The sequence below is a fragment of the Cantharellus anzutake genome (genome assembly GCF_015039405.1).
Source record: "Cantharellus anzutake strain C23 chromosome Unknown EI90scaffold_61, whole genome shotgun sequence".
NCBI lineage: Eukaryota > Fungi > Basidiomycota > Agaricomycetes > Cantharellales > Hydnaceae > Cantharellus > Cantharellus anzutake.
Window position 1 is genome coordinate 407,194 of NW_024067011.1, and position 22,148 is coordinate 429,341.

Genomic DNA, 22,148 nt, shown 5'->3' on the forward strand with positions numbered 1-22,148 from the left:
AATGTACAGGGTGCCAACAACGTCCCCTTGCCTGTAGATATTTCCTTATGTTAACGAGGTGAGCAGCCCAGGTCGCGCGACGCCCAGTATAGATCCTCGATAAAGTTACTCGCCTCTTAAGATGATGGAACGACTACAAGTAACGGATGATCCCGCAGACATTGGATATTATAGCGGTCTTGTTGATTCTTGTTTCGCCATCGCTCAACTCTTGACGGTCGTTTTCTTATTTGTTTTTGTTTTTGTTTTTTTTTCTCATTTTGTGACTTTAGATCTATCAATGGGGCAAATGGTCGGACCGTCTTGGGCGAAAACCAATCATAGCTGTGGGTCTGATAGGTGTGGCCATTAGCTCATACTTTTTCGGGTTGAGCACATCTCTCGTATGCCGGCGCCTTGCTTCAACTCTGTGCATGATTTCTCAACCATCTTATTCCAGACTACTGCACTTATCTCGAGATCCATTGGTGGCGTGCTCTCTGGCAATGCGGTCGTTGTTTCCTCCATGATTTCCGAAATGACGGACAGCACCAATCAAGGGAAAGGTAAAAGAGGTTTTTATTATCTCCAATACCATTTTGTGCAACAACTGTCTCATCACTGACAGATGAATGAACTGTACCCCCCTCGGACCAATCCAGTCATATCAAACTTTTACTCACCCATTCTCGGTTTCTTTATGCAGCCTTCCCTCTATTCGGTGCGACCTGGGCTCTCGGATGCGTCATGTGAGTTACAGTATTGAATGTTTGGAGGATCCGAAGCCCGGCCATGCTAACGTCATCTCATGCTTCCTTTCCCACACCAGCGGACCCATAATAGGCGGTAACTTGAGCAATCCCGCCGAGCGTTATCCTGAACTTTTTGGACGATTTCAGCTCTTGAAAGATTACGTGCGTTTACGCTGATTTCCATCGTTTACTTACCTGAACGGATGATTTCTAGCCTTATTTTCTTCCATGTATCATTTCTTCTGGCATCACGGTCCTTTCGCTACTTCTTTGTCTATTCTTCGTCGATGAGGCGAGTCCATCACCAGACCCCTCGATCATCAATTCATCTTACGGTTTCCGATTAGACACTTCCTAGGATCCTCGAAGCGCGTAAAGCGAAGAAAGATAGCCTGCTTTCACCTTCCCCATCTATGTCCACTTACGGGTCCACATCTAACACACCCACTTTTGGTTCTCGCTCTCATTCGCCCACGCCGTCCAACTCCGAGACTCTCGTCGAGGATATCTCCGAACCCCCCACTCCCGTCTCGGAATCTTTTCCGAGTCAGATCGGTGACAACAAAAAGGAAACGATGTCGTTGAGCGAAATTCTCAGTTACCCAACTGTACGCTCGATCATGGTTTCGAGTTTTATGCTTTCTTTCGTGAGCATGGCGTTTGATGTTGTCTTTGTGCTATTCTCGTACACCAGCATTGACCTAGGGGGATTGGGTAGAACGGTGAGTCAGCATGCGAGGATGGGATGATTTGGACCTGGATCTGACGAATTTTGGATTTAGCCTCAGCAAATTGGATTTGCGATGTCGGCGAGTGGAGTTGCAGGCGCGATTGGTTCGCTGTTTGTTTTCCCTTTCTTCCAGCGGACCTTTAACAACCGCAAGGTAATCAATCACTCACATTCATCAAAATTGGAACCCTCGACTCACTCTTGGGTTCTTGTGCGGCAGCTATATACTTTCTTGATGTCGATGTGGATTGTAGCCTTCCTGTTCGCGCCGATAGGAAGTATGTTCATTCGTCTTTCTCATGATGATCCTACGGTTGCCTGGCTTGGAATTGCATTCATTCTTGCCCCTGTCAGAATAGCGGTGCTCAACTTTCCGTAAGTTACGACTGCACCTTTTTTTTTCTTAAAAAAACGCTCTACTATTCTGACGCTGGTCCAACACCATAAGGCTTAACATGATCCTCGTGAGGAGTTCGGCGCCCTCGATAGGGGTGCTCGGGACTATATTTGGATTGCAACAGACACTGGGGGCGTTCGCGCGAGCCATTGGTCCTGCATTCATCAGGTTCGTATTCTTCGCAGGGGCTCTTCCTTGTCTCGGGACTTATGCAAAATAACAGCTCTTTGTATGCCTTCTCCACGGATCATATGGAGATCTTACACGGTCATCTCGTCTGGTTCGTCATGGTTTCACTTACGATTTATGGGGCTTACGTTTCGAGCCGTGTGAGGGATATCGACACTGATCGAGAGACGCTCGACGGCGTTGAAGCCTGAACAATGGATAAAAAAACTCTTTTTAGGCAAACCGCCTCCTTTGATATTTGTTTACCTACATACAACTTAGTATGGACGGACGCTTGCTTTTCTTGGGCTGACCACGGTCACAAAATAGTTGCATGCATATATGTATATGGATGATACTCTAATTGAATGACATTGCCACGCCAACGCTACTCAAGTTGCGGGTGTCGCTGGTGATTGCGTAAAGTGAAATGGCCTCAAGAAGGCGATATCCGCTTAATTTGATCCCTGTCACCTCATGAGATCATGCGAACATGGGTGCCTCCCCACGACGTTGATCCTTGTTGTCTTTCGCCCAACCTTGCAGCGCACACAGTGGCCATAGTGCTTGCTCGTAGGCAGCGTCTATGCAGATGCTTCCTGAAACGATTACTCCCCAATAGACCAGGGCTATCGGGTATCCGGCCGAGATTGGCCATAAATGATCGATGTCCCTGCACAATGATAGGATAATGCATGGGCCCTAGCTTTGGCCATCACTCATCCTACCATCTCTTCCTCCCCCTCCTCCCTCTGTTTTTTTTCTTTTTTCACCTCCTCGCTTTCTTGTACAATCTAGACAAGAATCATGACTCGTGTTCAGAATTGGAGTACTCGCCTCGATGACTCCAACGCCTCTGATCAGTCTGTTGATGAACATTCAGCGCTTCTCTCAGTATCAACTACTCAGAAGAGGCAGGTGATGGCCTTCAAGGCTACATCACTTCCTTGGGCTCAGTTGCTCATCCTCGCGGTTGTCCGTCTTGCTGAACCCATCGGTTATTCTCAAGTAAGAGAGTTGATATAAATCGATGTTGTCGCCATGATGGGTTCTTGGCTCTAACTGCATATTCATATTGGGTTTCGTATACAATAAGATCTTTCCTTATGTCAATGAGGTGCGTAGGGTGACCATTCATCCGTGAGGGTACTAACGAATCGATCGTGAATACTGGGTTCATAGATGATGGAACGGCTACATGTTACGGATGATCCTGCGAACATTGGGTACTATAGTGGTCTTGTCGAGTCTTCCTTTTCACTAGCCCAACTTTTAACCGTGCGTTTCGCGTCCTTCAACATTTCTTCGCTCCATTGATATTCCCTTCTCCGAATCCTTACCCCTTAGATATACCAGTGGAGTAAATTATCGGACCGCATAGGCCGTAAACCAGTAATCATCATGGGTCTAGCAGGCGTAGCACTGAGTTCCTTTTGCTTCGGTCTAAGCACATCTTTCGTTCGTCTCATTTTCCTTTTCACACTCTGAGAAAGAGAGAGAGTGTGTGTGTGTGTGATTGATAAGCTGCCACAGATGGGAGCACTCGTCTCGCGGTCTCTTTCTGGGATGCTCTGTGGAAATATCGCCGTACTCTGGTCTATGTTGTCCGAAATAACGGACAGCACCAATCAAGGGACAGGTGAGCACTTGTACCTTGTCTTCGGGCCGGCCCGAGGGGCTGGCATTGATGCTACCAATATTGCCGAGGACTGTAATCAGTCACTTTCACAGACTTTTGCTAATTTTACCGCCATCTTTGTTTTTGTGTGTGTGTAGTGTTCCCTTTATTCGGTGCCGTCTGGGCTATGGGAACCGTAATGTGAGCGTAAAGTCGTTTTATGAACTTCTCATTGTTCACCTTGTCGGCGTTTCAGAGGGCCGATGATAGGCGGAGATCTGAGTGACCCTGCAGAAAGATACCCTGACACCTTTGGAAAGTATCAGTTTTTGCGAGATTATGTAAGTTGTTGAACCCCGATGTTGGAAAAGGGGGGGGGGCGAGGGGTCACTGATTATTTCCAGCCTTATTTCCTCCCTTGTGCATTGTCTTCTTGCATCACACTCGGATCAATCATACTTTGCTTTTTGTTCGTGAATGAGGCAAGTCGCATCATCGTTTCTTGAATAGTTTCATGCGATCCCTAAATCTCGATTATTATTATTATTATTTTTTTGGGGGGGGGTTTCCAGACCCTTCCCAAAATCGTCGAAGCTCGCGAAGCTCAGAGAAACAGTACTCCGCCCAATGCATCGAACCCTGGATATGGTTCCATAATTGGGAACACCACTCCCGCCGTGCCTCGATCTTCCAACATCGATCACAGCGTAGTTATTAACCCTGATTCTTCTACCGGTGTCCAAGAATCCTCCAATTCGGGAAACGAGGAGGTATCCATGTCCTTGTGGGAGGTGCTTTATTATCCAAAAGTACCTTCGATGTTGATTTCAACCTCCATGTTGAGTTTCCTGGCGGTAGGATTCGATGTCATGTTCGTACTCTTCTCATACACCGGGATCGACCTAGGAGGGTTGGGTAGATCGGTGAGTTCGTTTGAAAAATTACCGGATATACCCCAAAGTGGTTTATATGATGGTTCGGGAATATCGTAGCCCCAACAAATTGGGCTCGCCTTATCAGCAAGTGGGCTCCTTGGAGCGTTCGGCTCTGTACTCGTTTTCCCCTGGTTGCAGCGGACGTTTAACAATCGCAAGGTAGACATTCCCACTTTCATTCGAGCTAACCTTTTTTGCTGATAATGTGGCATGGGACCGGAAATTTGGCGTAGATGTTCTCCTTTTTGATGGCCATGTGGATATTGGCATATCTATTTGCTCCGATCGCAAGTATCATTGTCCGTCTCTCCCACAATAACGCGACAGTGTCGTGGCTTGGAGTTGTCTTGATTCTTGTCCCTGCCAGAATAGGTCTACTGTGTCTCCCGTAAGACGTTCGAATTATTTTTTTTTGTGTCCCTGAAAACCGCATTGGGCTGACGGGCATATTCGTTCCAAATTTGGCATGACGCTTTTTTAAAGTCTCAGTATGATAATCGTCAAGGCTTCTGCACCATCGAAAGAGCTATTAGGCACTACATTTGGGCTACAACAAACTACAAACTCCTTTGCCCGTGCTGTTAGCCCTGCATTCGTCAGGTTCGTCCTTTAATTCAAATATTCGAATATTCACATAAATAATACTACCCGGGGGGGGGGGGTGGGATTTTCCATTAATGTGCTGTTATAGCTCATTGTATGCCATTTCAATCGACCATCGCGAAATTTTGAATGGAAACGTTGAGTGGCTGATCATGGTCCTGATCTCGATATATGGGGTGTTTATTTCGAGTCGCGTTAGGGATGTCGAGCCTGCCACTCCAAAAGCTGGAGACAGTCACGGAAATGTTAGTAATGGCTTGGACGGGGAAGTTGAAGCGTAGGATATATATCTACGCTCACAAGGGGAAGGGTTAAATTGTCAAGATTTCTTTACGCACTTAATGGTGCTCGCATTTTTTTCCGCTGCACCCCTTCCGTCTGTTGCACGATCATTGATTCTTCATAGATATTCCCATCGAGTTTTTTTTTTTTTTTTATATATATATCCCGTTCTGAACAAGACGTAGCATTGTGGTACATTGCATCAATATCGATCGAGTTGTGTCTCTGGATCCTAGCGCATGTGGATTGAGGTAACACCATGCCCGGTCCAAATTTATATCTAAAATAACTCCGCCAGTTGTGCCTCAAGCAAGGGCTTTCATGTACCTATACGCAATGCGAGAAACCGGCAACTGTAAAGGTCGATCCAAAAAATAACTGGTTGGACCCCGCCTGACGCGGCAGAATTAACCCAATCTCACCTTGCACGTTCGACTACTTTCATTTTGGCAAATTAAGCAGCTAAGGACATAACTAAACAACTAGGCCTCGTTGACGGTTAAGGAAGAGAGGAAAGAGAGGAACAGTCAAAGGAAAATACACAAACATAAAGGCCAAAAGACACCCAAAAGGCTCAAGTTGGGCCAGACAGGGAATCGCGAGAAACCTGACAACCTCTGAAGATGACCCGAAATTCGACCTGTCAAAATGAATGAACGCTATGTGCATGCCAAACGCTTAAGATGAGGAGTGTGGCCCAAAACCACCTATTAATTCACCCTTGGTCGGATCTGGGCGGGTCATCATATTCAGAGGCCATATATCTTCTTCTCATTTTTCGTGATTCGGAAGTTTGGTCAGCGTGTTTGAACAATTGGTCCTTCTTTGGTGTCCTTGGTGTGTGAGCGTCTTTCTATTTTCTTTGCTCGATATTTGGTTTGGTCGTTGCTTAAGTTCGGGTTTGGTCTTATCGGTCAACGAGGTCTAGTCTAACTGGGCCTGCAGCGGAGTCGTCCGTGTTATATTGTTGTGTCCTCCAAAATACCCATTGACAGGTGTGAGATGCCGGCCAAAGTAGTCTCTCGATAAGCCAAGAAAAGAGGGCAAAGAGAGAACAAGCGATTAGGAGATTTTAAACGATTGGAGTCGAAGTGGGGGTCGACTCGAATAGCGAAGTGAAGTAAAATAGATTCAAGTCAACATAGCCATGGCATGAAAAAGGAGGGCAGGGGTGCGAATACTATCAGCGTCAGCTGCCAAGGTGATCGGCAGCTTTATTCAATTTTGACGCAATATCCAAACCCCTGAGTACTTATGCGCCCCCGCCTCTAACCACCAAAATCACATGTTTGCCCAAAGCAACACCCGGCAATACCCGGAACCGGACTCCCCGAACGACGCATTCCGTCTGGCAACAGAGCAAAGGACGGAAGAGTAGCAGGCCACTTGCTGCGTTAATATTATGTATGCCGTTGCTGGCCAATTCCCGGAGCGGGTCGCCTGCAAATTTTTCGGACCCAAAATAAATAAATTTACCTGCTGACAAGGTCCTGTATTGTTGCCAATTCTCATATAACCCAGGGTCCTCCGTCGTTTGTCAGAAGAAACAATTCATGATTTGTGGCTCATGCCCCTCAATATCCCTTGCGGTGGTTGGTTGTCGCTTCAGATCGTTGGGTACGAAGGTTCTAGTCTATATGGTAAGGCGGTGGCCCTCATTAAGTATGGCCGGTGCTATCTTATCCACGCCCGCACCCAGCACCGCGGCGACCATTTGCAGTCAATCTGTTTAATATCCAAGCTATCTGGCACACTGCCTCGCCTGCTCGTCCGTGGCAGGGTAGTAATCCCTTCCAAAAAACATTAATTCAGTTGGGGCGAAAAAATTCGGCCAGGAATGCAAGAATGAAGGCAGGGCCGCCTCTTCAGTGATTATAGAAGCTAGTATCCTGCCCAGGAAACATTAGCAGGATCAGCCTGGCCGAAGATAGCGTCGGCCAGTGAGTTTTTTTTAGAGTTGATTGGTCCCGAGAATTCGGGACGCAATCGACGTGTCTTGACGAATAGGTTGGATATCTAACGAGGTTGGGAAAACGTGCCCTATGACCACTTCTTGAAACTTGGCCACGGACCACTGGGCCGCCGCGTCTCCAGCATTGTATCCTCCCAACGATATCATTCTCTGGGACGTTTCATGATGTGCAAATCTCAGGCGACTGGTCGCTCGTGGATGCCTTGTGTGCAGGGCGTGTCAACGGCGGGACGGCGCGCCATTTCGGCGCACGCTGGAACACAGGTTGGGGTACCGGGGAACCACCTTGGCTTCTGTTGTTTCGCTTGGAGGAGTATGTTGGCCGGGGCGAGATCAAAGGGCCTCTTTCGCTTTGCCAGGGGCGGGTGGCAGTTAGGGACCTCCTTTCACTGGTTATCGCGGGGACGTCTGCGATAGCGTTGATGATTCTAAATAAAACTGGTGATAAGTATCAGTGTCACTCTTGCTGTTCTTTTCATCTGTTAATGAGAGGGGACAGCTAGACGAAGCGTTTAGTCTTCTGGTTCATTTGCGCTGAGTTCTCGGCACCATACCTGCTTTTGCTTTCCGGAGCTAGGGAAGTAAGAGAATAATGATGTTCTGGTCCTGCGTCAGGGACATTGGAGTCCCAGCGCCATATGACGATGAGTTGGGGTACAGTTTCACCGGTTGTTCGCTCGCAAATTGTTTCTCGCCCTTCTATTGTCGTTTCGTTCCTGTTGGAAGTCCCTGGAGCGCAGGGCGATCAGGGAGACGTGGGTACAGTAATCACGACATTGATTGATGGGAGTAATTTCTTCCTTCCACCATTCTGGCGCGTTTCACGAACGTTGGACAGTGAAGTCAATGTCCAGATGTTCGAGGGAAAATAAATATCGCCACCTTTAGCCGCAGAGTGAACTCGAAGCGGTACGTTTAGCCGACGCGCGTGCTATGCCCTTAATTCATTAATGTAGGCCTGCATCATGACGTGGGCTCTACTCAAGGCAGGACTTAATGGCCATCCTGAAGAACCCGACAGTGATACCAAGGGGGCCCAGCAAATGACATTTAAAGGCGGTCCCTGTCCCTCGGGGACGCCACCTTACTGGTCTGGAAGAGTCAGACCACGAATGTCTCACTGCCTGGGACGGTAGTCTCGAAAAATCTTCCGTATCATGCTTCTAATCTGTCGGATTATGACTTGAAAGTATCTCACCCACCCCTCGTGAAAGTATCTCACCCCTCGTCACAACGATCTGATCATCCGCAGGGAAGCAATGACTCATCTGTACCGACAAAGCGGCCCGGTCTTTACAGCCCTTCGCTTCCAGCTTTCACGGTTTTATTGTTTACGCATTTGATCTCATGTCTTATCTGTTTCCATTATTCGCACACGCATTGTATTGAATCTTGGACAGGTACCAGCCTGCCAACAAACATATCCTTCTCTTGCGTGGCGGATATGAAGGATTTCTAAGGGGATCTATCGTATGTAGGACTTGAGTCGCTGATCGTTCACGGTGATATCGGTACGATCGAAGGATCAGGGGAGAGAATTACCAGATGGTGTGGCCACCACTGACGATAATACTAGTACAAATGTGGAAACTTGGAATTAGAGTCACTCGATAGTTGGATAAACGGGGTACTCAGCTTGCTTCCCGTGCAGAAGGTGCTCGCATCGCTTGCCAGCCACGCAACAACACCTCGAAGCTCCTCTGGCGCTCCAAGTCGGCCTAAGGGATTAGAAGATGCCCACTTTTCACGCAGTGCGGGATGGGAATCAAGCAAGGCAGCTGTCGTTTTGGTGCAGATATAACCTATTTGCAAAATCGTCAGAGGAGAAAAGCCGGTAATGGCGGGCAAGCTGACCCGGTGAGAGTGAGTTGACTCGAATTCGCTCGGGTCCAAGCTCACAAGCCATGCTCCGAACCATTTGAAGTACAGCAGATTTGGAAGCACTGTATGCAACCCATTTGTGGTCCTTTTAAGTTTCGTTCGGAGATTAGTGGGTAAAGGCCAGGCGCGAAATCATAGATTAGATGAGCTTGCCCGGAGCGTGACATGACCACTTATGGAAGCAATCATGATGATAGACCCGCCATTCCCAAATTTAATCACTGCGATTAGGGGTAAAGGATATCAGGTTAGCATCCTGCTCAGGAGTAATGTCTCAGAGCTCACTTTGCCGACCGGCTGCTTGGGCAGTATAGAACGCGCCGTGAGTGTTTACGGCAAGAAAATTTTCAAATTCTTTCGCATCAATCTCCAAGACATGGGTCGATTGGCCAAGGATACCTGAATGCTAAATCATGTCGGTTAAGGGAAGAAAGCAAGATGGTGTGTAACGTGCCGGCCGCGGCAATGCATACGTCAAATCTCCCTTCCTTCTTACTAACTACATGAGGTTGCATAGGAACTGTTAATAGACAGAAATATCTATTTCAACACGTCAAACCCACTCTTCTCAACCTCCGCTCTGGCCGTCATCTGATCAGTTACATCTCCACTGATGTACTCGAGTTTTCTTCCCCCACCCATCACCTTCACATGGTTCGCAACCATCTTGAATTCAAGTGATGGAGTCGAGGGAAGATCGATCGCGTAGATCTTGGCTCCAAGTTCGCACAGAGCGAGAGCCATCTCGAGACCAAGACCTCGATTCGCACCTGATACAACCTGGATTATATCATGGATTATATGCAATATGGGCAAGAAATTCTCAATTGATCGTGAGCTTACCCCTACTCGGTCTCTCAGTGCAAACTCATTGAATATCGATGGCTTGGGCGTGCGGGAGCTGCCTTCAGCCGGCAAGATTTCCTCAACACTATGAAGATATTGAGCTGAAGGCGTGAAATTTTGTTTCGGCAAGCCACAGACAGACGATGACACAGGGATAGAAGTAAGTCCAATAGTACAACGAGGGGTTACCCAACGACCGGGATTCCGAAACTTGGAGAGCATCTTTACAAATTGCGAGCGTCAGGTACAGGCTTGTTGCAGCGAAGAGGGTGAGATGAAGGGGCCCAACCCAGGACATGTAAGAGAAAAAGGCCAAATCGAGATTTCCTTATTCCGGGACACATTTTCATCAAGTCCCAGGCCACAAGCTCGCATCAAATGAGTTGCAGCATCCATTGACGGAAGCAGAACCGATCGATCTATCCAGCTGTGGATCCAGAAGACTTTCATTCCGACCTTCGGCAGTTCAATTGTCAGTTATAAGTGCCGCGTTATGGTTTATTGGCAGAGCTATCAACTCCACATCGGCTGATGAATTGACGCTTCCAAAGCCACTGATCCTGCTGGTCAATTTCAGTCATTCCATGCCTAGATAGGCGGTCAAACGAGCATGGAGAATAGGTACCTCCTGCCGCGAGTCTGCCCTGGCCTGGTACTTTCGACCGATCGCACTGGGACCTTGAACAGCATACGAATCTAACATGCACCCGGGCAACCAGCCGGACTCCGGATAACAGGGAAGCGATGAAATCACTTCAGGCCATCTTCCAGACGTCTGACGTCCTTTCGCCAAGCTGAAAAGTTCAGCTACTTACAGAAAGGTTCGCGGATAATTTATTAATGGCGAGCAAGCGCGCGTGCGACGGGATCTGCACGCTGGAATGTCTAGGAAGCCATTTGGGATTGATGACTTCAGCGAATGATTCTGTTGTGCATGCCATCATCGCTTCCCAAGCCTCCCTCAGCTGCCCACATTGGTAGAAACGCCCTATGAATCGTCCCAGAGAAGTGCTACCATTATCGATTAGTGCTCTGGAGAGATGCGCGTGCATCCAGGTTATATGTTGCTGTAGCCATACTTTCAGAAAGTAATGACTGACGCTGATGGATGGGAGAGGGGTGTGTCCATTATATGGTGGCTACCGGAGAAATGTAGAAGATGCATTGGGCGAATAAGTAATCTCGTCTACGCATGTCGCTTGATGCATGCCCACAATAGATAGTTGGCAATGCCAGAAGAATTCGGCCAATTCCGCTAAAATGAATGCCGTGCGAATCGTTTCACGTGCCAGCTCCATCGAGCCGAATCGGACGTCAACCAAAGTTCAAGCCAGTGTTTCGGGTGCCCTTCGCCAGGTATGATCTTTTTGAATGTCTGGCCAACATCCTGCGAGTCCCCTGGTGTGTTTTCGCGTTTGAAATGTGCCAGAGGGACGTCTGGAGCGCTGGATTCAATTTCCCTGATGTGGATGCAATTGCTGACTTATACGCACCCGTCTATAACCTCATTCACTATCAGCCTAATTTCCTTTAAGCCATGTCTTTACCATCTTTACCGTCTTTACCAGTCCTTCGCAAGTTCTACCGCACGCAAGCTACCCGCCTTGAAAAGCCTGGTAGTACTGAAACCACGGTCATACAAGCAATCATTGAGCTGGAAAACAATGTCCCCGATATTAGGCCTGAACTTCGTGGTCTTAGGATCGCTGCTGCGAAGGAGCTAGAACTCGATGATGGGAGGAAGGCCTTTGTCATCTTTGTCCCCATGCGTCAGCTTAGATCATTCCAGAAGGTCCAGCAGAGGTAACTGAATCGCTTCTCCCATTTCTCACCAGCATATCTCATACTTCCTCTTGGGAATAATGTTTCTAGACTTACTCGTGAACTTGAGAAGAAGTTTTCAGATCACCACGTAGTATTCGTTGGTCAACGCCAGGTCATTCCTAAGACGGGGGGCAAGAACCATTTGTACAGTCGCACTGTAACCTCAGTTCAGACAAGAATTTTGGAGGACTTGGTCTATCCCACAGATATTGTTCAAAAGCGTACTCGATACGCAGTTGATGGTACGAGACTCATCAGAGTGTGCGTGGACTAGCTATCCCCGTTTAGTCTTCAACTGATGTGGATCTTTGTCATGAATCAGGTTCCTTGACCCCAAGGATGCGACATCATTGGAATACAAGCTGGATTCATTGTCTGGCATTTACAAGCGGTTAACGAACAAGGCTGTTGTATTCGAGTTCCCGGTTACTTCCTCATCCGAGTGATAATTTGCATCCTTCACTGATCTTCTGGCCATCCTCACGCGCTGCTACACCAGCATCATATGTCATGATGATTATAGGCTATGATTTATGCAAGACAATAACATGGGTGCTTGAGAAATATCGCGCGCTAAAACCCGTGCTGTAACAGTAGTCCAAAAGTGGTGGAAATCAAGCAAGGAAATGGGGCAGATCATTGGGTGAAGTGGGGACTGGGTCTCAAGATATATCGGTGCTTTGTTGCTGGTGATGTGCAGTGTTGATTCTCATGGTCTTAAGAAGTTCCTCGAGCTTGTAAGGTTTCATCTGAACCGGGGCCTAGACGTCAATGCCTAGAGATAAGAGCAAGGGAAGCCATTTACCGTGACGCTGTCCATTCCAGCGTCCAGGGCGCTCCTGACCTGTGCCTCCCGAGCGTTACCTTCGTCTGGTCAGCAACGATGATAATATACATCGTCCCAAAGACATACCAGTGAGAGCAACAATGTAGTTCCGATGTCCGAGCAAGCCTTCCGACTCCATTTTCCGTATCTCTCTCGTTGCGTCGTACCCGTTCCTAGTAGAAAAATTGCAGAATTTGATGCGCTGTGTAGACCAGACTTACATGACTGGCATCTCGCAATCTTTGGTCGGATGAAGTCAGGAGCAAAGCAGTTCAAATCAGTGTCGTACGTACCCATCAGGATAACGTCAAATTGTTGCCCAACACCCTCTTCATTTGCAGTGTAGAGCTCCTTGATGGCTCTGATCGCTTCTACACCATCGCTAGCCAGCGTTGTTAAGCATCCTGCTCTTCGCAACTGGCGACTGGAATATGGATGTCATTGGTTTTTTGGAAAACTGAGGGAGACAGACTCACTTCAAAACGGTCTGATTGATCTATCCAGAATCAAGTCACAGGTTGACCAACTTGGAGCTGAAAAACTACGCACTTGATTGTCTTCAGTAATAAGCACCCTTTACACATGGGAAATCTAGTTTTAGGAAAATGCAGACTACTAGCGTACGTACCGCAAAGGAACAGGAGCAGGATCCTTAACCTCTATCTTGCTTTCTTGTCCAGGTGCAGCAGGGGCGGGCGGTATAGGGGGGATAAATGATTCGCCTTGAACGAAGAAGCGAAATGTGGCTCCACGTCCTGAGTGAATTCAGGATGAGGTACAGGTAACAATTTTCCTGCCCCATGGACATACCGTATTCGCTGGACACCTCAATCCGACCCCCTAGAGAAAGAATGGTGAGTTACATATGTTAATTCCTCGTTTTCTTGGTGCTAACCCATGAGCTCGCACAACTTGCGGGAAACAAACAAGCCGAGCCTACCAGTGCGTCAGAGAGCGGCTGGATCCTCAGTATAACACACACCCTGATCCTCCAAAGACTGAAGTTCCGAGCTGCGTCAAAAAGACAATTGGAAATGCTGATCGTTGAATAGCATACCTTCATGTGAATTCTGTCATCATGTCAGGATAGGTCAGGAGTTGTGCAAAGGAAGGATAACTTACGCTTCCTTGAGCAAATCTTTGAAATAAAAGAGCAAGATCCTCAGGTCTGCGGACCCGGTACAGTCAGATCACAGTATCGTGCTGTGATGGCGCTTACTTCAGTCCAGGGCCAGAATCACGAACCTACGCCTATCAGTAGGGTTCAGACAATAACGTGAACGACGAGTCCGTACCGACAGATACAAAAATATTCGTTGACGATTAGTTGATACTCGCTCATCCTCTGGATGAGATGGAGGAAGACATGTTGAATCTGCTGGTGCTTGGCATGCCACATCCACATTAACATGAATGACCCTCTTCGGATGATGACTTATATCAGTGAACTATTCGAAGCAAGTTTAAGCGACGGAATCGATATATACCGAAAAACGCACCTTTATTGCATTGCTCAATAGATTAGTCATGACTGAGAAAACTATGAAGCTGGTTTGGAAGGACAAGAAAAAACTAATCATACTTTGCGCAAATCGTGCCTGGAGCAGGTACAAGTATTCATCAGCGTGTGTACCACATGAATATACAAGATTGAATGGACCTACCTTATCTAGGCGTACATGAGTAATACCGAGCCGCCCGATCGATTCTCCAAATGTCAGCATGAAAGTGATATTTTTCCTGTGATGGAGTGAGGATCTGTGCACGGAACTCAACGGAGACATACATAGAAAGTTCATTGTTGAAGAGGGAACATACCCGCCGGACTTCGTCCGCGAGGACGAAATCAACAGGCAGGATCGATAACACCTAACGGATGTATTAGCTATGACATTGAAGATGCGGAAAGTGGCACATACCTCAAGCTGGATCCTTGACAAAGACTACGGAGGGGTTCGGGTTCATCGAAACGTGCACAAAAAATGCGTCTGCACTTACAAGAACGCTGTGATGGATTATGAGTACGATGGGAGACAGCATGGAGTACTGAATGGACAAACTCGTTCGCTATTCGCTCCTGCGACAACCCACATTGATAGATCGCGTCTATTCCATGGGCCCAAAGACTTCAGCAGTGCCGGGTCTTGACGACATCAAGCACATACCTAATGCTTCCAAATCTTCATCCATGGTGTTCAGCAAAGCCATGTCAGGCCTAAATTCAGACTTTTGCGAAAGCGACTTTTCTAGTTCTTTGCGTAATTTGGTGAAATTAGACCGTATCAATGAGGCGCAGTTCAGAATGGCAGAAACAGGTTGCCGCAGTTCGTGAGAAGTGACATCAATAAGAAGTTCTTGGGCGCGCCTGCGGTCCTCAGCTTCCTGTCGCCGAAGTTCCGACTCTGCTGCGCTTTGTCTTGCTGCAGCCTCTCGCTCCTCTGCGTGGGCCAGTTGAGCCTCTTGAAGCATTCGACGCTCGCTAATATCAGTGAGTGTGCCTAGATTGACACTGACTTATGAATTCGGTACCCGAGTTGCAGGTAGAAATGCTCTGACCCATTGCACCCATCCCCTTTGTTGTGAGGTGATCAAGCATCCCGATCTAGCCATGTGTTAGATCAGCCAGTCAACTAAACAACAATTTTGTTTACCTGAGCTTGAACGGTCCGACCCGACTTAAAAGTAAATTCCTGGGATTTAAATAGTTACGCATGAGTGGAATATCCAGATCCAAGAGAGCTTCTATGGTGAATTTACAATGTTGACAGGCAAGTGATCTTCGAACAGCCGATCCCACGCTTCGATCACGGCATTTCGGTGTTCGTCAACGACGCACTCTGTCCAGTCACTCAGCTAACCATAAGTGGTAAATTGTCGCGTTCGGTAGACGAGGTTAGGCACACACCGGTCGATCACTGGGATGACCTGTGAGTTCATGCCATTTTGGATTTGCTGCGGACGAGTCTAAGGGGGCTGAATGATCAAGTCAAGGGCTCTCACTTACCATAGACAATACTACACGCATCAATATAGCGGCGGAGCATGAGTGAGTTCTGACTCTCGAGTACTCGAATCACTTACGTGCCGTCCATGTCTGCGCGGAAAATGCTGGAGCGGGAGTCAGCTAAGAAAGTTGAACGCATGCCATGTCACTTCTTACCCCACTGGTGCCAGCTCAGAGAGTGCCTGGAAAAAGAACATCTATTACTCGAACCCGCAACATTGCAACGAGGAAATGGCTACGCACTCGAAGTTCAGAGGTGCGACGTTTGAATTTCGCGTCAAGTTCCACTCTCCGTTTACCTATTTGTAACTGGAGATGGGTTCGGGCAACCAAATGTTTAGCGGCGAAGGGTTTGGCGATATAATCGTCAGCCCCAGAGAGAAGCCCTTCCAATTTCTGGTCGTCAGTCTATCTAAAGATGAGACTACGTCACATACGACCTTTATGGCTGACTCACAGATGCCGCAGTCACCATGACCACTGGAATCAACCGCAAATCCTGGCACGCTTTCATTGCCGCCAACAAGCTTATTCCGTCTAGGACGGGCATCATTTGGTCCGCAACTGCGACACGTCACACAACACGAGATCTGGGGGAGCAATCAACACGTACCAACAATGTGGGGCTTTGTGTGGGCAGAATGCATCATATCCAAGGCTTCTTGCCCATTTGATGCTTCTAATACCGTGCAATACTTAACAAAACTGAAAAATGACACCTATCAGCTTCAAAATTTGTGTCCTCGGAGAATTTGGGATCACAGTGATTTCATGTACTGGAAATACGGCCAGTTAACAAACATCGCAATAAAATTGACTCAAAAGCACCGCACCTTTCTCATATCGGCCTAGTCATGGACAGGCGAAGGGAAAACAGTTGCCATTTGCTTCCTCGTAGAAGTTCAGGAACGTACGTTATCATCGACTACGTTACGTCGATCAAGTCAAGATGCAAGATCGGCAACAGCATGGCCCACACCCACCAATTAAGATGATATCACTTTGCATAAAGAAAAGCGTCCCCGAGTCCACACTTCCTGTACTCATTCCTCCTTCTGAATCGTTGGAAGTCTCGTTTGAAGAATTTATATCATTGACTTTGCCCCACCTTAATGGGATTGATCAGAAGAGCCCTTAGAGAGCTGGGGATGGACACACTGGGCGGCTTCGTCGATGATACCTCGAGCGTAAACTCTCTGAGGCGTCACAACTGTCGGGGAATTTTCCTCTAAATGTGTTAATGGGATATGTTCATTACCAGTGGGAATCAAGACTGTGAAGGTGGTGCCATGCGACCCATCGTTCGACTCAGCTGCCGTCCTGGATTGTACTTCGACTGTACCTCCGTGGAGCCGCACAAGTTCCTATACGTCGTGGGCAAATGAGTCAAGTCTTTCATCGGCATGCACGCGCAAATTACCCTAGTCAGCGATAAGCCAATGCCGGTCCCTTCCTGGCTTCTTGATGTAGCCTAAGGCGAATTAAAAGAGATGAATGAGCGTGAAGCAGCAATAATACAACATACTTCAACACGGTGGAACCGATCGAAAACTAGACAGGGAATCGGAATGAGGAACACGGACGCAGACTTCGAAATGGGATCACCTTTGTCAAGATCTTGTGATGGTATCCCAACACCAGTATCCCGAACTGAGAACATAGCGCAACCAGAATCAAATTCCACTTTCACGATGATACTCCCTTCAAGTGTGTACTTAAACGCATTCCCTTCGTCCAGGAGGATGAGGAATCATTCGAACTGACAGGTCCACTGGGCACTGACCTATTAGATTGAAAACGACTTTCTCCCATAACTCGGGATCCACATAAGCAATACGATTGTCAGCAGGATCACATTCCACCCTAGGGATTGAACGATCAGCTCCACACGTAACGGCCACCTTATAACATACCTATATTCGATATTACTCTTCTCTATCGTACTCCGAAATAATGCAGCCAAATCTGAGGTAAATGACGCGAGCATGACGGGCGAATAACGGCCTAGTAATTTCCCGCCTTCAATCTAAAGCACCAGAGTAAGGAATAGACCGAAGGACAAAGGACAAAGTCTTTCCCGGTACCTTGGAGAAGTCCATGAGCGAGTCCACCAAACGGCTTAACCGGGCAGCGTTGCGAGCCGCAAGTTGCAGATGATCTTTCACTTTCCGATTATCCACCGATCTGATAGCATCCTGAAGTGGGGCGGTAATCAGTGTGAGCGGAGTCCGCAGCTCATGCGATGCATTCGAGAAGAATGCAGTCTTCGCTGCGTCCAACTGAGCAAGTTGATTTGCGCGCTGAGTTTCTGCCTCTCGGCTGAGCACCGCCGTGAGCGCCGAACTAAGAGTCATCCGGACAACATCAATCCAACTCGCATATTCCCTATTGTACGGTGCACGAGTGTTGACGCCAAGGATAAGAACTGCCTGATCAAGTTCGCGTCCTTCAGCCGAGATGGGGATCACGATCGCATCTCGGACTGTATCGTTCCACCCACGATTTTTCCCGACACCTTCGGTCGCCGATAACGGTAAACTGGGGACGAGGATGGCTTGCTTCTGCCTTGACGCCTCGGCGATCCATGGCCTCCAATCATAGGCATCAAGGCTGTCCACTGTATATCTGGTTACGGAGTCTGAATCAGATGACCCGTCACCTCGTGATGAGGTAACGGTAGATCCACTGTCATCGGATGCATTGGACTGCTGCCTCCAGCATATATTACTGACTAAAGTAGAAAGAGATATACTGGCTTCCCGCTGTGATTTCGGGATTGTGTCAGAATTCGTCGCACGCCCGAATTCCATACGAAATTTTGAATGAGCGAGGGGGTTGCCAGATGACTTGGCTGGGATGCCGACAGTACCGGCGAGCTGCAAAAGCGCAGAGATCAACGGCTTTTTACTTCGTCCAGCTACCATTTCGTCATGATCCTTGACGGCCTCTTCCCTGATGTAGTATAGTGCAGCAAATGGAGCATCTACCTGAGTAGCACTGAAAACATCCAGTATTGCTTGACAGTACGCCTCGGTCGTCGAGGCAAGAGCTGAGCGCTCGCCTAAGTGTCGTAAGCATTGAAGACGGCGTTCTGCCATGACACGGCCCGTTGTCTCAAACGATGAATTCAAGAATCCCGCGATTTTTCCGTCGTCGCTGATTACAGGGACGTAGGACCAAGACTAGATGATCGTGATTAACCACCCTACTCCGCGAATTGAGAAGTGATACTTTGACGCACGTGGTAAGTCTCCTCGGGAAGCATGGCAGCCGTTAGTTTGTCAAAGAATAAAAGATCATCTTGCTTTGCTATCACGTTCCCTTTGTTCAGTACGCTATCAGCAAGGGGGCCGATCCTATACGTAAGGATTTCGTCATCTCATCTTTGGAATTTGAAATACTCGCTTACATTTCCCATATCTCCTGCCAGGCAACCGGTCCAGTCTGACCGAACATCCCTGGATGTTTCTTGCCACACATAGCCGCGTAGGCAGCATTGTAGATAAACACATACTCTTGACCCCACCAAAGAGCTTTAGGGTAGGGGTTATCGAGCATGTACGAGGCTAAACGTGAATAGTTGAAACCAACGCCCCATTAGACTCAAGTGTGCAACACGCACTGTAGCAGTGGAGAGCAACTGGCCACGTCTCTGGTGCGCCGAGGGCAGTTTCATGCCACGGGAAATTTTTGAAAAGCTGCTTGTGTTCTTGGATCATCTCCGGGGACACTCCGCTGTCAGCTGTGTGCAAAGGATGAAATGTGTGGTCTTGGTGATCGATTACCAAGGGTCTATTTCCGGAAGACTTGAGATCTGGGGTGGCGGAAATGGAGCGGGGATGTGGTATTCGCAAATTCACGGGAACAGGCAGTTGAATAGACTGCCTAGCGACCGGTGCAGCTGTGGATTCGGGTGTGCTGCTTGGAGGTAAAGGGGAAAGAGGAAGAGACGTAATAACCCATACCTCGTGCGGGACGGCAGTTTTAATCAGTTGCAATTTTACATGAGAGTATTCTGGCCGCGCCCATGACAGCACGAGATTGACGGTGAACGTAGGCTGACTCTCCTCATATGTGCCTCCCGATCCGAAGACCCAGAGCGTGAAGTGTTTCACGTCATCGACAGATCCGAAAAGCTCAAGCCAGCTTGTCAGAGCATGTGCTTTATTTTTCACCCTCAATAGTCTTCTGAAATGCTTGTTTGAGAGCGAAGGCTTCAAGGAAGGGCCGAGGTGCCCTACTGCAGGCTTCGCATCGAGAACGAACGCAGGATATGGGTACTTCAGGATGAAATCTCGAAGGTTTTGATCGGACATCGGCGCCCTTGCCTCGCTAGGAGGCTCACACCAAAGGAAGGCTGGAGGATAACTTCGAAAGCGGGGAAGTGTAATTAGGTTATATACCCAAATTCCAGACCCGCAATCGGGAATTGCCGATGTTGAATCCTTATTGGGTGATTCGGCTCCACTTCAAAATACCTGACCACAGAGGCATTTCGTCCAGCGTCAACGGCTCGGACACACCACAAACAAGTTTCAGAACCGGTACAAAGTGGAGGGAGGGCTCAGCGGCAATCATTTGTGAGGTGAGTAGCCTTGTCATCGGTGGCTCTTCCGACACAATTTTGACTGCATCAATCTGGTGAGATTGTCACCAGGCTGTCCTTTCCCTTCGCAAAGTACTATGCTGGCACTTGCTACTGCATCCCAGCCTTTCTATAGTCGCCAGTTGTCTCAGAGCTGGCAGCCACGGAAGGACAAGGAGATGAGAAGCGGTCTCAGTACCTCACGCCCAAATCTGTTTGTAAAGACTGCCTCGGCGTCGCATACGCCACCACCGAAAAGTTCATCCAGCTTCCGTAAAATCCGCCACACCCCATCTCATTCTCAGCCTAGTATTCACGAGTCCCCAGTGACGGCTAGTGCACCGCGTACGCCAGCTGGTGCTCCTTCTAATCATCATTCATTGCCTCCTCGTCCGTCAATCCCTAATCCTCCCGTTACAACACAGACAAACACTCCTCCAGCTTCTCCTCCTCATCTTGACATCGCGACATACCCATCCACTGAACTTTTGAAACTCCTAGCTGCTTTGCTACAGCAGATTGCGTCAGCGAATGATACGCTTCGCAATACTAATAACGATCCGCCTCACAACTCGCTATCCATAGTCTTGGAGGGTAGGCCTCATGGGTCGCCGTCTAGCCCTTCCGGTCACGTTGTTGTCCCAATGCCTCCCGAACCATCCGCATTTCATGCCCGGAACATTCCTACCATATCAATCGAATCGTATTTATTGCGCATACTGAAGTATTGTCCAACGACTAACGAAGTTTTCCTGAGCTTGCTTGTGTACTTCGATCGAATGTCACGCTCTTCATCGAGTACAAGTGGTGCCCCTAGCTTCGCCATCGACAGCTACAACGTGCATCGCCTCATCATTGCCGGTGTCACAGTGGCAAGCAAGTTTTTCTCCGATATCTTCTATCTCAACTCTCGATATGCCAGGGTAAGGCTTCCGCAGACGTCCTCGTGTTTGGCATGTTCTGACGTCCAGGTTCCTACACGCCCAGGTTGGTGGACTCCCACAATCGGAGTTGAATCGCCTGGAGTTGCAGTTTCTTCTCCTAAATGAATTTAGGCTTCTCATCACTCCAGAAGAGATGCAACGATATGCGAACCAGCTCTTGCTCTACTCCACTACTCTTCATCCGCAACCACCGTCACTGTCACTCCCCCCTCCCATCGCCGTCCCCGAATCACGGATATCCGCACCCGAACGCAGTTTGCCTACTCCTAATCCGTCTCCTAGTACAAATGGTGCCCCAGGACGGGAGCTAGTTAGCACCACTCCTTCACAACAGGAGTTGTATGATGAAAGTTCTGAAGGTGGCTATGGAACAACAGACGACGAGCCCACGATACGTCCAGATGATTCTTCTGGCTCATCCATCCGTACCGTGTCATCTACGGCTACGTCGCAAGCTACGACTCCCGCCATGTCTCCAGCTAGACGTGCGTCAAGAATTAGTGTAGCCTCGCGAGGCTCTGGGATCAGCTCTTCCGCCCAGGACGACCTGGCTCAGATAGGTGGGGATGACGACGATGCAGACACAGATGGTGAAGGTGAAGATACAGACGATGAGCACGTTTACTGCACCACCAGTCCTTCAGCCCGGATCCGACAGTTACATCGCAATATCCCCCGTCAACCTGAGGACTCCCAGATGTCCAGTCCGTAAGCAGGGACATGCGTTGAATAGAGTTTGTGTGTGCGGAGTTAATCTGGGATGGTGCTTTTGTCTCAGTATGTAGGTGGCTTTTCATGCGTA

At 48.3% G+C, this 22,148-nt stretch overlaps 7 protein-coding genes across 7 annotated transcripts; 4 read left to right on the plus strand and 3 right to left on the minus strand.

Annotated features, from left to right (window-relative positions):
• Positions 1–121: 121 nt before the first annotated feature.
• On the plus strand, positions 122–2,238 carry EI90DRAFT_2977099 (major facilitator superfamily domain-containing protein; the record flags this gene model as incomplete). Its single annotated transcript, XM_039055903.1, has 11 exons — positions 122–220; positions 273–383; positions 440–545; positions 686–728; positions 809–893; positions 946–1,023; positions 1,079–1,453; positions 1,514–1,615; positions 1,682–1,836; positions 1,910–2,026; positions 2,082–2,238. The coding sequence occupies 11 exons, from the start codon at positions 122–124 to the stop codon at positions 2,236–2,238; spliced, it is 1,428 nt and encodes a 475-aa protein (XP_038911575.1).
• A 660-nt stretch (positions 2,239–2,898) lies between these two features.
• On the plus strand, positions 2,899–5,657 carry EI90DRAFT_3075440 (MFS general substrate transporter). Its single transcript, XM_039061573.1, has 13 exons — positions 2,899–3,034; positions 3,123–3,143; positions 3,209–3,304; positions 3,374–3,484; positions 3,560–3,665; positions 3,803–3,845; positions 3,901–3,985; positions 4,049–4,126; positions 4,217–4,567; positions 4,637–4,738; positions 4,813–4,967; positions 5,063–5,179; positions 5,271–5,657. Exons 1-13 carry the CDS (start codon positions 2,948–2,950, stop codon positions 5,461–5,463), a joined length of 1,545 nt encoding a protein of 514 aa, XP_038911576.1. The 5' UTR covers positions 2,899–2,947; the 3' UTR covers positions 5,464–5,657.
• Positions 5,658–8,974: 3,317 nt separating this feature from the next.
• On the minus strand, positions 8,975–10,461 carry EI90DRAFT_3146863 (uncharacterized protein; the record flags this gene model as incomplete). Its single annotated transcript, XM_039065465.1, has 9 exons — positions 8,975–9,008; positions 9,061–9,238; positions 9,291–9,402; positions 9,471–9,538; positions 9,603–9,716; positions 9,772–9,816; positions 9,881–10,097; positions 10,161–10,248; positions 10,340–10,461. The coding sequence occupies 9 exons, from the start codon at positions 10,459–10,461 to the stop codon at positions 8,975–8,977; spliced, it is 978 nt and encodes a 325-aa protein (XP_038911577.1).
• A 402-nt stretch (positions 10,462–10,863) lies between these two features.
• Positions 10,864–11,385, minus strand: EI90DRAFT_3075455 (uncharacterized protein; the record flags this gene model as incomplete). The annotated part of the gene is made up of 1 exon (XM_039061574.1): positions 10,864–11,385. A coding segment is annotated over exon 1 (245 nt), but the record flags the coding sequence as incomplete, so codon positions are not given.
• Positions 11,386–11,679: 294 nt separating this feature from the next.
• On the plus strand, positions 11,680–12,706 carry EI90DRAFT_2977101 (40S ribosomal protein S7). The gene is made up of 3 exons (XM_039055904.1): positions 11,680–11,966; positions 12,036–12,248; positions 12,310–12,706. Exons 1-3 carry the CDS (start codon positions 11,701–11,703, stop codon positions 12,431–12,433), a joined length of 603 nt encoding a protein of 200 aa, XP_038911579.1. The 5' UTR covers positions 11,680–11,700; the 3' UTR covers positions 12,434–12,706.
• EI90DRAFT_3129926 (uncharacterized protein) lies at positions 12,650–20,133 on the minus strand (the record flags this gene model as incomplete). The annotated part of the gene is made up of 46 exons (XM_039064252.1): positions 12,650–12,736; positions 12,793–12,851; positions 12,901–12,986; positions 13,035–13,053; positions 13,107–13,237; positions 13,290–13,309; positions 13,363–13,387; positions 13,442–13,568; positions 13,624–13,653; positions 13,709–13,749; positions 13,796–13,811; positions 13,871–13,883; positions 13,936–13,981; positions 14,033–14,058; positions 14,109–14,261; positions 14,313–14,344; positions 14,396–14,411; positions 14,478–14,553; positions 14,600–14,682; positions 14,733–14,756; positions 14,812–14,818; positions 14,874–14,919; positions 14,979–15,311; positions 15,370–15,415; positions 15,465–15,503; positions 15,571–15,666; positions 15,719–15,765; positions 15,818–15,828; positions 15,895–15,921; positions 15,974–15,999; positions 16,061–16,225; positions 16,275–16,381; positions 16,431–16,522; positions 16,580–16,593; positions 16,651–16,665; positions 16,732–16,742; positions 16,801–16,925; positions 16,976–17,181; positions 17,238–17,288; positions 17,343–17,545; positions 17,601–17,680; positions 17,731–17,843; positions 17,902–18,999; positions 19,059–19,173; positions 19,227–19,383; positions 19,440–20,133. 46 exons carry the CDS (start codon positions 20,131–20,133, stop codon positions 12,650–12,652), a joined length of 5,034 nt encoding a protein of 1,677 aa, XP_038911580.1.
• A 129-nt stretch (positions 20,134–20,262) lies between these two features.
• EI90DRAFT_3075466 (cyclin-domain-containing protein) lies at positions 20,263–22,128 on the plus strand. Its single transcript, XM_039061575.1, has 3 exons — positions 20,263–20,402; positions 20,464–21,325; positions 21,390–22,128. The coding sequence occupies exons 2-3, from the start codon at positions 20,501–20,503 to the stop codon at positions 22,056–22,058; spliced, it is 1,494 nt and encodes a 497-aa protein (XP_038911581.1). The 5' UTR covers positions 20,263–20,402; positions 20,464–20,500; the 3' UTR covers positions 22,059–22,128.
• The last annotated feature ends 20 nt before the right edge of the window (positions 22,129–22,148 follow it).